Below are 12,430 nucleotides of genomic sequence, written 5' to 3' on the forward strand. Positions count from 1 at the left end.
GGTCACGCCTCCCCCAGCCATCCTTTGGCTCTGGACAGGCCCGGAGCAGGGGACAGATACTACACATCTCTCCCTTGTTCCCCTTACCTGGCATGGCCTGCCCCTAGCGCTCCGCCAGCGCCTGCCGCCCAGCCTCGATATCTTCTGGCCCCCAACACTCACCCCACTGCCTCCCTCAGGTGGACACATGCCCCCTCGCTCCCGCCTATCAGGCAGGCTACCCACCCCTAAAACCACAACAAAATCCCCCAGGAAAAAGAAAACACACACACACACACAAAACAATTAAAAATCCCCTTAAAAATAATGCCAGGCCGGAGTCCACAGGGAAGGCCAGGTGGTGGTGGCGGCAGCTGCTGCAGGCCCAGCAGCAGTAGGCGCGCCTCTTCCCCGGTGGTGGTGGCCTCTCCTGCAGGCCCTGGCTCTCCCAGGCCTCCTCAGCCAGCCAGCTTATGTAGCCCCTCCAGGGAGGGCAGGTAGAGCAGCACAGCTGGCTCGGTACTTGGGGGCCTGGTCCTGCAAGGACTGGCAGTCTGCCAGGCAGAAGTCTCCAGAGAGCCTGGTGGTGGTGGCGGCGGCGGCAGCAGCAGGCCCGCCTCTTCCCCGGTGGTGGTGGTGGCCTCTCCTGCAGGCCCTGGCTCTCCAATTTATGAACAGATTGAAAAGCATTGGTCCTAATACAGATTTCTGTGGGACCCCACTATTTACTTCCCTCCATTGGGAGAATTTACCATTTGAATTCAACAGATACATAACCCTTTGATATAAATCAAGATAGTGATGAGCCAACCCAGAATATCTTAGGTGAATGAGTGATGACAACTCTGGAGTGTAATGTTATTTCTGCACGTACTCAGAAGAAACTATTGCTTGTATGACCAAAATATTAAATATACAGCCAGATTACATTCCTCTCCTATACCACACTCAATGCTGAGGCTAAGAAATGAAAGATAAAAAATAAATGGGGGCGCATGAATTAATCTCATGGGAGCCTGAAGTAATATTTAACTAATTTACAGCTGTCCTAAATCACTACCTGAGGGCATTTTGAAAAAATAATTAATTGGAGCACTTCAATGAATTTTAACAGGAGCCTATCTATTCCAAACCAAAATAAAATTTTGTTGCCCTAAAATTATAACAAAGTAAGTGCCTATATTATTTAAAATACTTTCAGTGATTGTTTTGATCAAATATGTTGATTGATCCCATGGACCATAGCACGCCAAGCGTTCCTGTCCTCTGCTCTCTCCCGGAGTGTGCTCAAGTTCATATTCATTGCATCGGTGATGCTATCTAGCCATCTCATCCTCTGTCGTCCCCTTCTCCTTTTGCCTTCAGTCTTTCCCAGCATCAGGGTCTTTTCCAGAGAGTTTTCTCTTCGCATTAGGTGGCCAAAATATTTGAGCTTCAGCTTCAGTATCTGTCCTTCCAATGAGCATTCAGGGTTTATTTCCTCTAGGATTGACTGATTTGACCTCCTTGCAGTCCAAGGGACTCGTAAGAGTCTTCTCCAGCACCACAATTCGAAAGCATCAATCCTTCGGCGCTCAGACTTCCTTATAGTCCAGCTCTCACAGCCATACATTACTACTGGGAAAACCATAGCTTTGATTAGACAGACCTTTGTCAGCAAGGTGATGTCTCTGCTTCTTACTATGCTGTCTAGGTGTGCCATAGCTTTCCTCCCAAGGAGCAAGCGTCTTTTAATTTCATGGCTACAGTCACCGTCTGCGGTGATCTTGGAGCCCAAGAAAGTAAAATCTGTCACTGCTTCCATTTCTTCCCCTTCTATATGCCAGGAAGTGATGGGGCCACATGCCATGATTTCTTGACTTCCTACTTTGGCATTCCAATCCCCTATGATGAAGAGGAAATCTTTTTTTGGTGTTAGTTTTAGAAGGTGTTGTAGGTCTTCATAGAACCGATCAACCTCAGCTTCTTCGGCCTCAGTGGTTGGGGCATAGACTTGAATTACTGTGATGTTGAATGGTTTGCCTTGGATTCGTACTGAGATCATTCTATCATTTTTAAGATTGTACCCCAGTACTGCTTTTCCCACCCTTTTGTTGACTATGAGTGCTACTCCATTTCTTCTAAGGGATTCTTGCCCACAATAGTAGATATGATGGTCACCTGAATTAAATTCGCCCATGCCTGTCCATTTTAGTTCACTGATTCCCAAGATGTCGATGTTCAATCTTGCCATCTCATGTTTGACCACCTCCAGCTTACCTTGATTCATTGATCTGACATTCCAGGTTCCTAAACAATATTGTTCTTTACAGCATCGGATTTTCTTTTCACCACCAGACACATCCACAGCTGAGTGTCCTTTCGGCTTTGGCCGCTTCACTCTTTCTGGCGCTACTTGGAAATACCCTCTGCTCTTCCCCAGTAGCATATTGGACACCTTCCGACCTGAGGGGCTCATCTTCCGGCGTCATCTCTTTTAGCCTTGTGATAAGTTTCATGGGGTTTTCTTGGCAAGAATACTAGAGTGGGTTGCCATTTCCTTCTCCAGTGGACCACATTTTGTCAGAACTCTCTGCCATGACCTGTCCGTCTTGGGTGGCCCTGCATGGCATAGGTTATGGCTTCACTGAGTTACGCAAGCCCCTTCGCCACAACAAGGCAGCGATCCATGAAGTGGTTTGACCCATGGATAATTTAGGACGAGGCTAGACCTTGTAGGGAGTGGATCCTCAAGTCTTCTACAATAGCTAGTTTTGAGAACATGGAAAAATCTAAACACACCCTCAAACCAGGCATAGCTTGTGCAACTGGCAGATCTGGAAGGAAGGAAGGATTCCCAAAAGTTCACTTTGGGAAAAACAAAAAAATATATTTGCAATTCTGGAGTCAATTTCTGAGTTATTTTAGCACCGACAGTAGTGATATGTCTCTCCCTCGTCAACTGAAAGATTAAAATAGAATCTAACTTTATGAAAAGTTGATCTATGTACAATTTCCGTGTTCATTTGCTTGTTTTTAAAGTTTGCCTCACTGAGGTGCAGGGCAGAGTCAGAATATGGGCAGTTATGGATTATTAATTAGCTTTGTATTAACCAGCATTCTTGCATAAAATTGTTAACGGGGGAAAACACTTATAATAGATGTGGTACCAAGCCCACAAAGCATGCACACACTGTTCTATCATGCGCAGTAGTGCATTTGGCCTCTTAAGCTTTGTCCTTGGTGAGGCAGCTACATTCGGTGCGAGTTGCGCCGCAATCCTATACATGTCTACTCAGATGTAAGTCTCATTGTGTTCAGTGGAGCTTACTCCCAAGTAAAGTGGGAATAGGATTGCACAGTCCTGTGCAGAGTTAACTGATAGTAGGTCCCACTGAACTCAATGGGGCTTACTTCTGAGCAGACATAGGGTCAAACCGCTAGACTCTCACAGAGCGCAGCATCCGGGCTCACCTAGAAATCCAATTTAGGGCCTCCCTCGTCAGAAGGGAGAGCTGCGTGTAGAAAACAACGTAAAAATCCAGGTATGGATGGACAGCCAAACAAAAGATAGCAAGCAGGACAGCAGTTCTAACTTCGGTCTGTCCGATTTAGGTCTTATTTTGTGTGGGGGGAAATGTGACTTTTTCCATGGTAAGGCTGCAATCCTATTCAGGCTTACTTGGGAGCAAGCCCCAGCGGTGCGCCTGTGCAAACGTGCGCAGGACAAAATCAGGGCCCAGCTGCAGGGGAGTCAGCGGCATAGCAGGCTTCCGCACGCGACTCGGTCCTGGATTTGGGCTGGGCGGGCCCTGCCCCCCCGCCCAACCTGCCACGTGAGTGGACTACACTGCAGGGCCGAAAACTGGGGCCGGCGGGCCGTTTGAACATCGCCACGGACGGGTCACCTCCGTGGAACGTTTAGGAATGCGGCCTGGACCAGGCTTCTCACACGAAAGAACCCCTGGCGTGGGGCGCAACCCTACGCACGTTCAGACGGCGGAAAGGCCTACAGCTCCCAGCATTCCCCGGCCGAGCGCGGGGAGTTGTGGGCCTTCGCTCCGTCTGCACATGCGCAGGATCGCGCCCTGGAAGGCACGAGCAGGGCGGGCCTCGGTACATACAGATACAAGGTGGTAGAAAAGCGCAGGGATCCGAACTTCCCGGTTCCCTGAGACCCCTTCTTGTTCTCCCCGAGGAGAGCAGCGGCCTCTTCCCACAGGGAACAAAAGGGGGGCCCAGGGGCGCGGCCATTCTCCGCATTCTTTCCCTGCTCCGCGTACTTCTTGGATTTCTCCGTTGTCCTCTCCGGTCAGCTCCTTCCCCAACCCTGTGCCCTCCAGACATGTTATACTACAACTCCCAGCATCCCCATCCCGGGGAAGGCTTTCTGGGGGACGTAGTGTTAGTCCGTTGCAGCAAGAACAAAGAAGAGTCTTGCGGCACCTTAAAGGCTTCCGAATTGCATTACGGCCGCGGACTTTTGTTAGTCTCCAAAGTACCGCAAGGCGCTGAGGTCTTGCTTTTCTTGTCTCTATGTGCTCGCCAAAGAACCGAGCCCGGCCCCCACCACGGGTTTCTATTTTGCCGAGCGCGCATGCGCGGCGCGTGAGCGCGAGCGTGGCGAGCGGAAGGGAAGAGAAGGGCGCCGCCGTCGAGAGAGCGCGGCGCCTGCGCAGCTCCTCCCGGCGCGTCTTTTTTGGGGTTGTTGTTCGCGGCGAGGCGGCCCCGGGCTGGCGCGTGCGCAGTCGGCGCCGGAGCGAGGCCTGCGCAGGCGCAGTCGTGGCTTGAGCCGGAGGACGGTTGGCGGCGGTCGTGCTCGGGCGCGAGGCGGAGAGCGCGAGAGCGAAAGGCGAGGCCAGCGCGAGGCGTTTCCGCTCCGCTTCCTGCCCCGGTGGCCCCGGCGCTCCGTCGGCGTGGCAGCCCTGTTCCCTCGCGCGCCTTTACCGCTCCTTCGGCCGCGGATGCAGCGCCGCGAGGACCTCGCCGCCGCCCGCCTGGGCCGGGCCCCAGGCCCCGCCGCCGCCCGGCTGCAGGCGCCTCAGGCCGCGGCTTCCCCGCGGAGGCCGCCGCGGGGCGGGGGCGGGGGGGTGCGCGGGGCCCAGCCGCCGCCCCTCCTGCCGCCCTCGGCCACCGGCTCGGCCGGCCCGCCGGCCCCCAGCGTCGCCCCCACCCCGCTGATGCCCGGCGCGGGGCCCGCGGCCAAGGCCGAGCCCGAGAGCAAGTACCTGCCCGAACTCATGGCCGAGAAGGACAGCCTGGACCCCTCCTTCACCCACGCCATGCAGCTGCTGCAAGCGGGTAACTTCCCTGTCGCGCGGGGGGGCCGCCGGGCGGGCGTGGCCGCGCCGAGGCTGCCCTGGCGCGGCCTTCGGTCCGTTGCTTGGTTAACGTGTCCATAGGCCGCTTCTCCTTTGAAGCAGATCCGGTCGCCGGAGCTCGGGCGGCGGCTTCAGCGAAATCCGTAAGCCCTGCCCTCGGTTCTAACCAAACCGCGCCTCGCCCGCTGCAACCTTCTAGAAGTAGCCGCTCATGAGCCCCTCGCAAAAGGGCCCCCCCCCCGGGTCAGGGGGAGCACGGTGCTGTACAGATTAGCAGCAGAAACGGGTCTCTGCTGGTGTGGTCTACAGTCTGATAATGTAAGGGCCAAATTGGCAAGTTTCCCTTCCCGTTCAGAGTCTGGACAAAAGTTCCTTAAGTTCTCCCAAGAAAACACTCGGAGCCATCACACTAGCATAGCCAGTAGGTATCAGTGCAAATCGAAGTGCTATGGACTAGAGATACCGCTATCAAATGTCTAGTAGTGCAAGGAACTTTCACACATTATGCAGTGGTAAAGACAGGTTTATTGCTGAGGGTTCATTGGGTAGGAAGCTGCAGCCCAGTCCAGGCTTCCTAATGAGTGCGGGCTGGTTCTCAAGTGCATCACTTGATTCTGTGCACCTGAGACCTGACTTGGATTGGAAAACATGTTAGAGGCAATAGGAAGGTCTAGCAGTGTACTTGATGCTGCAACCAGCCTACTTGATTGCTGATGAATCGCACAATACTGCGGTTGAGTTATCAACCATGTGTGTACCAGACATGTATGTGTGTGCATTATGTGTTTGCAAGCACGAGTTTGTTTCACACTTGCCTTGTTCGCTTTTTCAAGTGAACACTTCCCAGTGAAATTAGGCGTACATGACTCTTTAAAAAGTACTGTGTGAACAAAGCCTTGTGTGCTCATATTTTGTAGCATAAGCTTCCTTATTGGACCTTTTTTTGATTGGATACAGAGGTATTGCCCAAATGTGGGGGGGGGGGGTGTCAAGGCTCATTCACCAGATAGTTTACCGAGGTGATCAAGTGGAAATAGAGTTCAGAGCTCTTGTACCTTTAGTAATGGCATAGAAGATAATTTTGTCCAGTACAATTTTACAAGCTCAAGCCTTGCCTAATGGAAGTATTTCTTATATAAAAAGGTAAAGGTGTCCCCAACCAGTCGTGTCCGACTCTAGGGTGCGGTGCTCATCCCCGTTTCTAAGCCGAAGAGCCAGCGCTACCTCTTTACATATGGTTATCCTAGTGATGGTACTGCACTTTAATTTCCTTCAAAATGTTTTATTGCAGAGTGATTAGGGGAAATTAAGGGGGTGCAGCTGAGGGGTGGAAATATGCTGCTCTGGTCCTTCTGTAAATATTGAGGAGGGGTGGGTGCAGAGCAGGAGCAAGCAACCTGATGCTATTCAGATTTGGGGGACTACAACACCCATCAGCCCCAGACGTGGCAGTGGGAGTTGTAATCCAAAACATCTGGAGAGCACCAGGTTGCCTACCCCTCATGTAGAGGAAGGATATCGTTGGATCCTTAGATTATGTTGTAGGCCAGGGGTAGAAAATTTCAAGCTTGGGGGCCAAATCCAGCCCTCCTGGGGTCTCAGTCTTGCCTTCTGGGGTTCCCCAGGTGGCCACACCCCCATCCCCAAACATTGATCCTTTGATGGCTTCCCAGCTTTTGTGCAGTTTTCCCCCCATTCTAAAATGTTGCAATGCCTCTCCTAAGGCTCAGTTATTGGCAAGGAGAGGTTAAAGCTTACAATATGCTGGTACTGTTTAGGCCCATCACTCTTGCCTTTGCCTTCAGCCTCACCCACCACTGAAATTTAGCCTCCAAGAGCTTCTCCAAAATGGAATCCGGCCCTTACACTGAAAGAGGTTCCCCACCCACTTCTGTAGGCAGGCCATATCCATTCTCTGCTGCTGTCTCCCCTTGGACCTGGAAGTTATGGGAATGGGTGACCTCTGCCCTCTGAGTAGTTAGATGCTGCTCTGTGTTTCTTCTCTTGTGCAACTGTAATCTTTGTTCATTCTGCTGGAAACATATACAGGACTCAGGGCTGTGAGGACTCCCTTTGTGGTTTCACACCAGTTAGTTTGTAGTGGGGAGAGAGTGCCATGTGGCATTAGTCACCTCGTGCTCTGGGTGAGCTGGAGCTTTCACACCAGCTTTCTGCCCAGCAAAGTTTGTGATAGCGGTAGTAGTGTATGTACTCTGAACAATTGTTTTAGTTGAAATTTTGATCTTAATCAGTGGTCAGAGGTGGACTTAAAAATTAGGCCCAAGAATTTTTCCTGAGCATTGTGATTGTTCTTTTTATGTTTTATTCCAACAGAGGAGCTTTCTGTGTATCTCTGCTCTTCCCTTCCTGCGGAGACAGGGGGTTTTGTAATCTACCTCTTGTTCATTGCTATGCATATCTGCATTAGTCCTTGTGTCATGCTTCTACTGGAACTAAACAGAGTGGAAATAGCAGTCTTTATCTCACTAGCACCTTCCTTCCCCTTCTGACAGTGTCTAATCGCCACAGTGCAGCTGCTGTGCTTTCAGGCTCTTGCTATATCAAATGAACCCAACTGCACAGAAATAACTAGTCAAAATTTAGAACAAAGGGGAAATGCTAGGTTTTTGACTGGTGGGTGAGATGGGGAGAGTTCTTGATCCAAGGGCCTTGTAAAGCAGAGAACATGCCGTTAAAGCAAATGGCTTTGTTTTTCAAACCAGTTCAGGGGTGCTCTGATTTAATCTTGCAGGATGAAAGGCCTGTTCCTGTTTTATTTTCTGTAACTGAGAAGTTTCATGTTGTATTATACAAATGCATGGATCCTATTAGTAGAGAATCTTAATGCAAGATCATTCCAGACGCTCCAAAACAGTAAATTCCAACAACAATAAATTCCATCTGCAAAAACAGTCCTACAGCCTTCCAGGCTCTGCCATCATTCCACAAAGAACCCCTAGGACCTAGATTCTAGGTGCACAGTGTATTTATTAATCACAAGTTTTATTGTTTCATCTGCTCTAATAACTATTTTCCAAAATTCGTGGACACTTCTAGTCCCATAATGCATGAAGAACTAGATGCCTACGGCCAAATAATTGGCTGGATAGTTCAAATCAATATAGGAAAGTTGCCCTTGCCACCACTTGCTGCTGCTTCACCCTCGTTACCTCCTTGGGTTGCCAGATCACACAGCTATGATGAGCCTTCCCCAGATGTTATCCAAAACATCTGGTGCCCTCCAGATGTTTTGGACAACATCACCCAGCACTCCTGACTGTTGCAATGCTGGCTGGGGCTGAAGGGAACTGTAGTCCAAATCTTCTGGCATGTGTTGGTTTGGGGAAGGCTGCTCTAGATCTATGCCCCTTGGCTCCCTCTGTTCTCTCTGGAACTCCCTACCCCACTACAAATTCAGCAGACATCAACCCTTTTTGGTGCCTTCTGAAAACAAACTTTTCCAACAGCCATTCCCAGGAACGTAATTTTGTCCTCTGTATGAAGTCTTGTTTTTGTACTCAGAAATTTCTTTAATATGATTCATAAAAATAATTAAATAGTGTGCAGCCCCTGCTGTCTCTAGGACCTATGTGTACTTTTGCCCAATTCTGCTTTATCCCCGGCTCCCCCTTTTTTCAACTACAAAGGACAGACACCAACCACTCAGGTTCCTGCTTCTCAAGCCGCTGCTTACTCTGCCACCATTGTTTCTTGGCCAGCCTCCCAGCTACTTTTCTTCCTCTCCCAATAGCATATGGTCCCTTCTGTATGTAATGTGAAACATCTTCAGAACCGCCCCCCACCTCAATTCTGTCTCCTCTGCCAATTTCAGAATGTTTTCAGCTACCTTTCCATTAGATTCCTCTTTTCCAGTTTGTTGTGTTTGATGATAAATATCTATAAATACATACATACATACAACTCTGGGGCTTTTTCCCAGTCCTTGTCCTCCGTGTGTAAAGTTCTAATCCTAGCCAAATTTGAACACCTAGCCTTTTCTTCCCTCACAAACTGGGCTTCAGTTTTTTAAGTTCCCTGAGGGACCGAACATTTAATGTCATCACACTAGATTAGCCAGTCAGCACAAACACAATACAATATAGTTCTCTTCATCTAGTAACTCATCTTCTAACAGTTAGGTTTGACACTTAATTTTATTATTTTATATTTAAGTTTAGTTTTTAAAGCTACATTTCATTCACAAGTGCGCTCAAAGCAGGTTATAATAAATTCACAATAAATCTTAAAATATTATTTAGAAAACAATATAAATAAAAGTTAGATCAAGAGGTCTGCCATATGACTTGTGGTTTTACCCAAACCAATTGTATTTCTCTAAAATTACTCATGAATGGCTCATAGAGTTTGTCCAGACTAGCATTAATTATTTGACTAGCATTGTCCTCTGGCAGACTCTTTCCAGTGGCTGTTTCCAAGCCTTTTCAGAGTCATGTTGGTGGAACCATATAAGTGAAGCATAACCTTGTTAATTCATACACAGAGAACAGTGTTCTGTTCCCATTTAGCAAAGTGCTGGTTGTATGAGTGGGAGTTGAAATGTAATATTGAGTATTGCATTACATCTGCCAAACAACATACCAGCAGGGTATTCTGCTTTTTTAAAACCCTTGGAGAGTAAAATCCATTTGCTTGAGTTATACGTATCTCCAGTGTTTATGTTTCGTACATACATTTGAAGATTAGACTAGGATTTGTAGTTATTGGAAACTAATGGAAGTGCCATGTTTTCCTTAATATTTGGAGTTTTCTTAAGAGGGAAGTGCTCTTCAGTCCATGCTTTAGAGACGCTTCAACTCTCTCAGACTAATATGTTTGAAAGTTTTCTAGTAATGGTTAATAACTACTGATTCAAACCTGATAAATTTCCTACATAGAAACTACTCCCATATAGGAAAAAGTTTGCAAAACGTATATAAAATGTGTGTAATGATCACACATGTCTATCTAGCTGTGTTCATGCTGCGAAGATGTGATTGCTCACAGTCTTCTAGCACCTCCAAACCTATATGTAGAGGAGTAGATGTATCTGTGATGTAGAGATGTTAAACATGTAGAAAGTTTGAAGCCATGGGGGGGAAGCTGAAAATTTTGGGGAAAATTGAAAAAAATATAAATATTTTTAGCACTCTTTAGAGATTTAAAGTCACTTTGTTACTTTAGGATAGGAACTTAAAATATATTACGCATAATTTGGTTTGTGCAAAATTATCAATTCAAAACATTTAAAAGTAAACTCAGTTCTGAGGTCCCCAACCTTTTTGGGCTGATGGGCACATCTAAAGTGATGTGGATGCTCTCACAAAATGGCTGCCATGGGGGAGTTTGCCCACTTCACAAAATGGCTGCCATGGTGGGTGTGACCAGTCACAAAGCCCCCTTTTCCCAAAGGCAAACTGGTAAAGCTAAAGGAAAAATAACATTCCCAAGAACATACAAGGCAGAGGTGTGGTCTTGTACTCCCAATCACAAAACCTCTCTTCTGAACACAGTTTTCTGCTTCAATGCCCATTTCACAGAAGGCAGATGGATGATGCTCAGAGAAACACACAAATCCAGGCAAAGCACACACCACACCAAGTAAACAAGCCAGACCACACCAAAAAAAAACAAGGCCAGGCAAAGCACAGGCAAAATACTCCTCTCATCCCCGCCATCCAGTCTGCCGCCCCAAGTTGCTGTCTCTACACGCTAGCCCTCCAGTATTCTCCCATCACCTTCAGCCTACATTTTTATTTTTCTGAGTCACTGGGCACACATCAAAATGAAGTGCTGGGCTGCAGCAGCGCACCATTTTTATTTTCTAAGAATGCCACTGTGGTCCACTTGGCGAACAGCCTCTTTGTTTAAAAATAATAATGTCTTTACAACGCTGCTTTTAAAAATCATGAGAGACAGGGAGCTTGGAGGTGGCTGCAGGCACCACAGTGGGATCCCAGAGGTAGTTAGTGACACTCTAATTGTCTGAATAAACTATACTTTAGATACCAAACAGGGTAATTTTATAAGCAAATCAAGTTATACATCATACACTTTAGGAACTTGGTCCCTGAAACATTTGAAACATCCTAAAAGCCAGAAGAAGCAGGAAGAGCTGGAAGCAGAGGAAGACTAATGTACAGCATCGGTTTCTGTTTGTGAGGAATTGGTTGAGGTGGAGTTTAGGGAAATTTGGTCTGAAGGAAAAGCTGTTGGGGGCTTATTTAGCTGGGGAAAATTCTCTTACCTATTATGGATGCTAACCAAACGTGTTTAATTTGAGAAACTTTAAGCAATCTCAACCTACTATTTGAAGAGTAACATTTCATTCCTTTTGTAAATAATCCCCATAATATTCTCTATTCTTGTTCATTTTGAACCATTTTTTCTAGTACTGTCAATCCCATGCCTGCGCCATAGGAGCGGGGTACTGAATTGCTTTTAGGTGTAGAGGTTTATTTTGGTGGCAGCGGTTCAAGGTTTTATAGCTGAGGAAGCATTCCCTAAAGGTAAGGTCTGAATGGGAACTTTATTAAAAAATAGTGGCAGTGAGTTCCATAGACCCAAGCCTCAATGGGTTTTTTATCTCCAAAAAAGATAGGTGGGTTAACTCACATGTTCCTTATCATGTGGTGGTAACCTACTGTGTTTTTCTCACATGTGGGTTTTAGAAATACATTCTTTAACTGCTGCAATATCTAACCAGAACAAGCCCAGAAATACAGGATTTTATAGCACAAAACCCAAACTATCAAGAATGCACTTTGTTCACATATGAGATAGTGACTCTAGTTACATGTTTGGAAACGTAGCATGATTTGGAGCATGTCTAAAGTGTCTATCAATAAAAGATACATTAGATCAATAATCATAATAAGGAATGGAAAAAATAACTGCTGGAAATCTTAGAGAATTAAAAAACATTTTCCCCCCATGGCTTCAAAATTTCCACAGATTTTACACGTCTAAGGGCACAATCCTATGGGAATAGGCAGCTGCCTCCAAACTCGGAGGCTACCGCCTATCCAATGCGGGGCAGGAGAAGCACGGAGTGGATCGTTCCCTCCGCACTTCTGCCCTGCATTTGCAGCTATTTGGCCATGGGAAGGAGGACAGGGAGGAAGATGCCGGATGACACATAGGATGTGTCATAC

The 12,430-nt window shown here is 47.5% G+C and overlaps 1 protein-coding gene across 5 annotated transcripts in view; it reads left to right on the forward strand.

The window, feature by feature from the left end:
- Window positions 1–4,551: 4,551 nt before the first annotated feature.
- The window catches only part of KHDRBS1 (KH RNA binding domain containing, signal transduction associated 1), a 30,111-nt gene continuing 22,232 nt past the window's right edge, over window positions 4,552–12,430 (forward strand). For 3 of the 5 annotated variants that reach the window (XR_014785178.1, XR_014785180.1, XR_014785179.1), the window contains exon 1: window positions 4,831–5,259. Coding sequence is in view for 2 of the 5 variants with exons in the window: in XM_084816064.1 (XP_084672190.1) it covers window positions 4,923–5,259 (337 nt within the window). In the remaining 3 variants the exon portion in view is untranslated. Of the gene's footprint in view, window positions 5,260–12,430 lie in introns of all 5 variants that reach the window. The other 2 variants (XM_084816064.1, XM_084816063.1) reach the window with 2 other exon arrangements.

Source organism: Heloderma suspectum, chromosome 10, assembly GCF_057233095.1.
Source record: "Heloderma suspectum isolate Gila_16-S chromosome 10, 16-S_ref, whole genome shotgun sequence".
Classification (NCBI taxonomy): Eukaryota; Metazoa; Chordata; class Lepidosauria; order Squamata; family Helodermatidae; genus Heloderma; species Heloderma suspectum.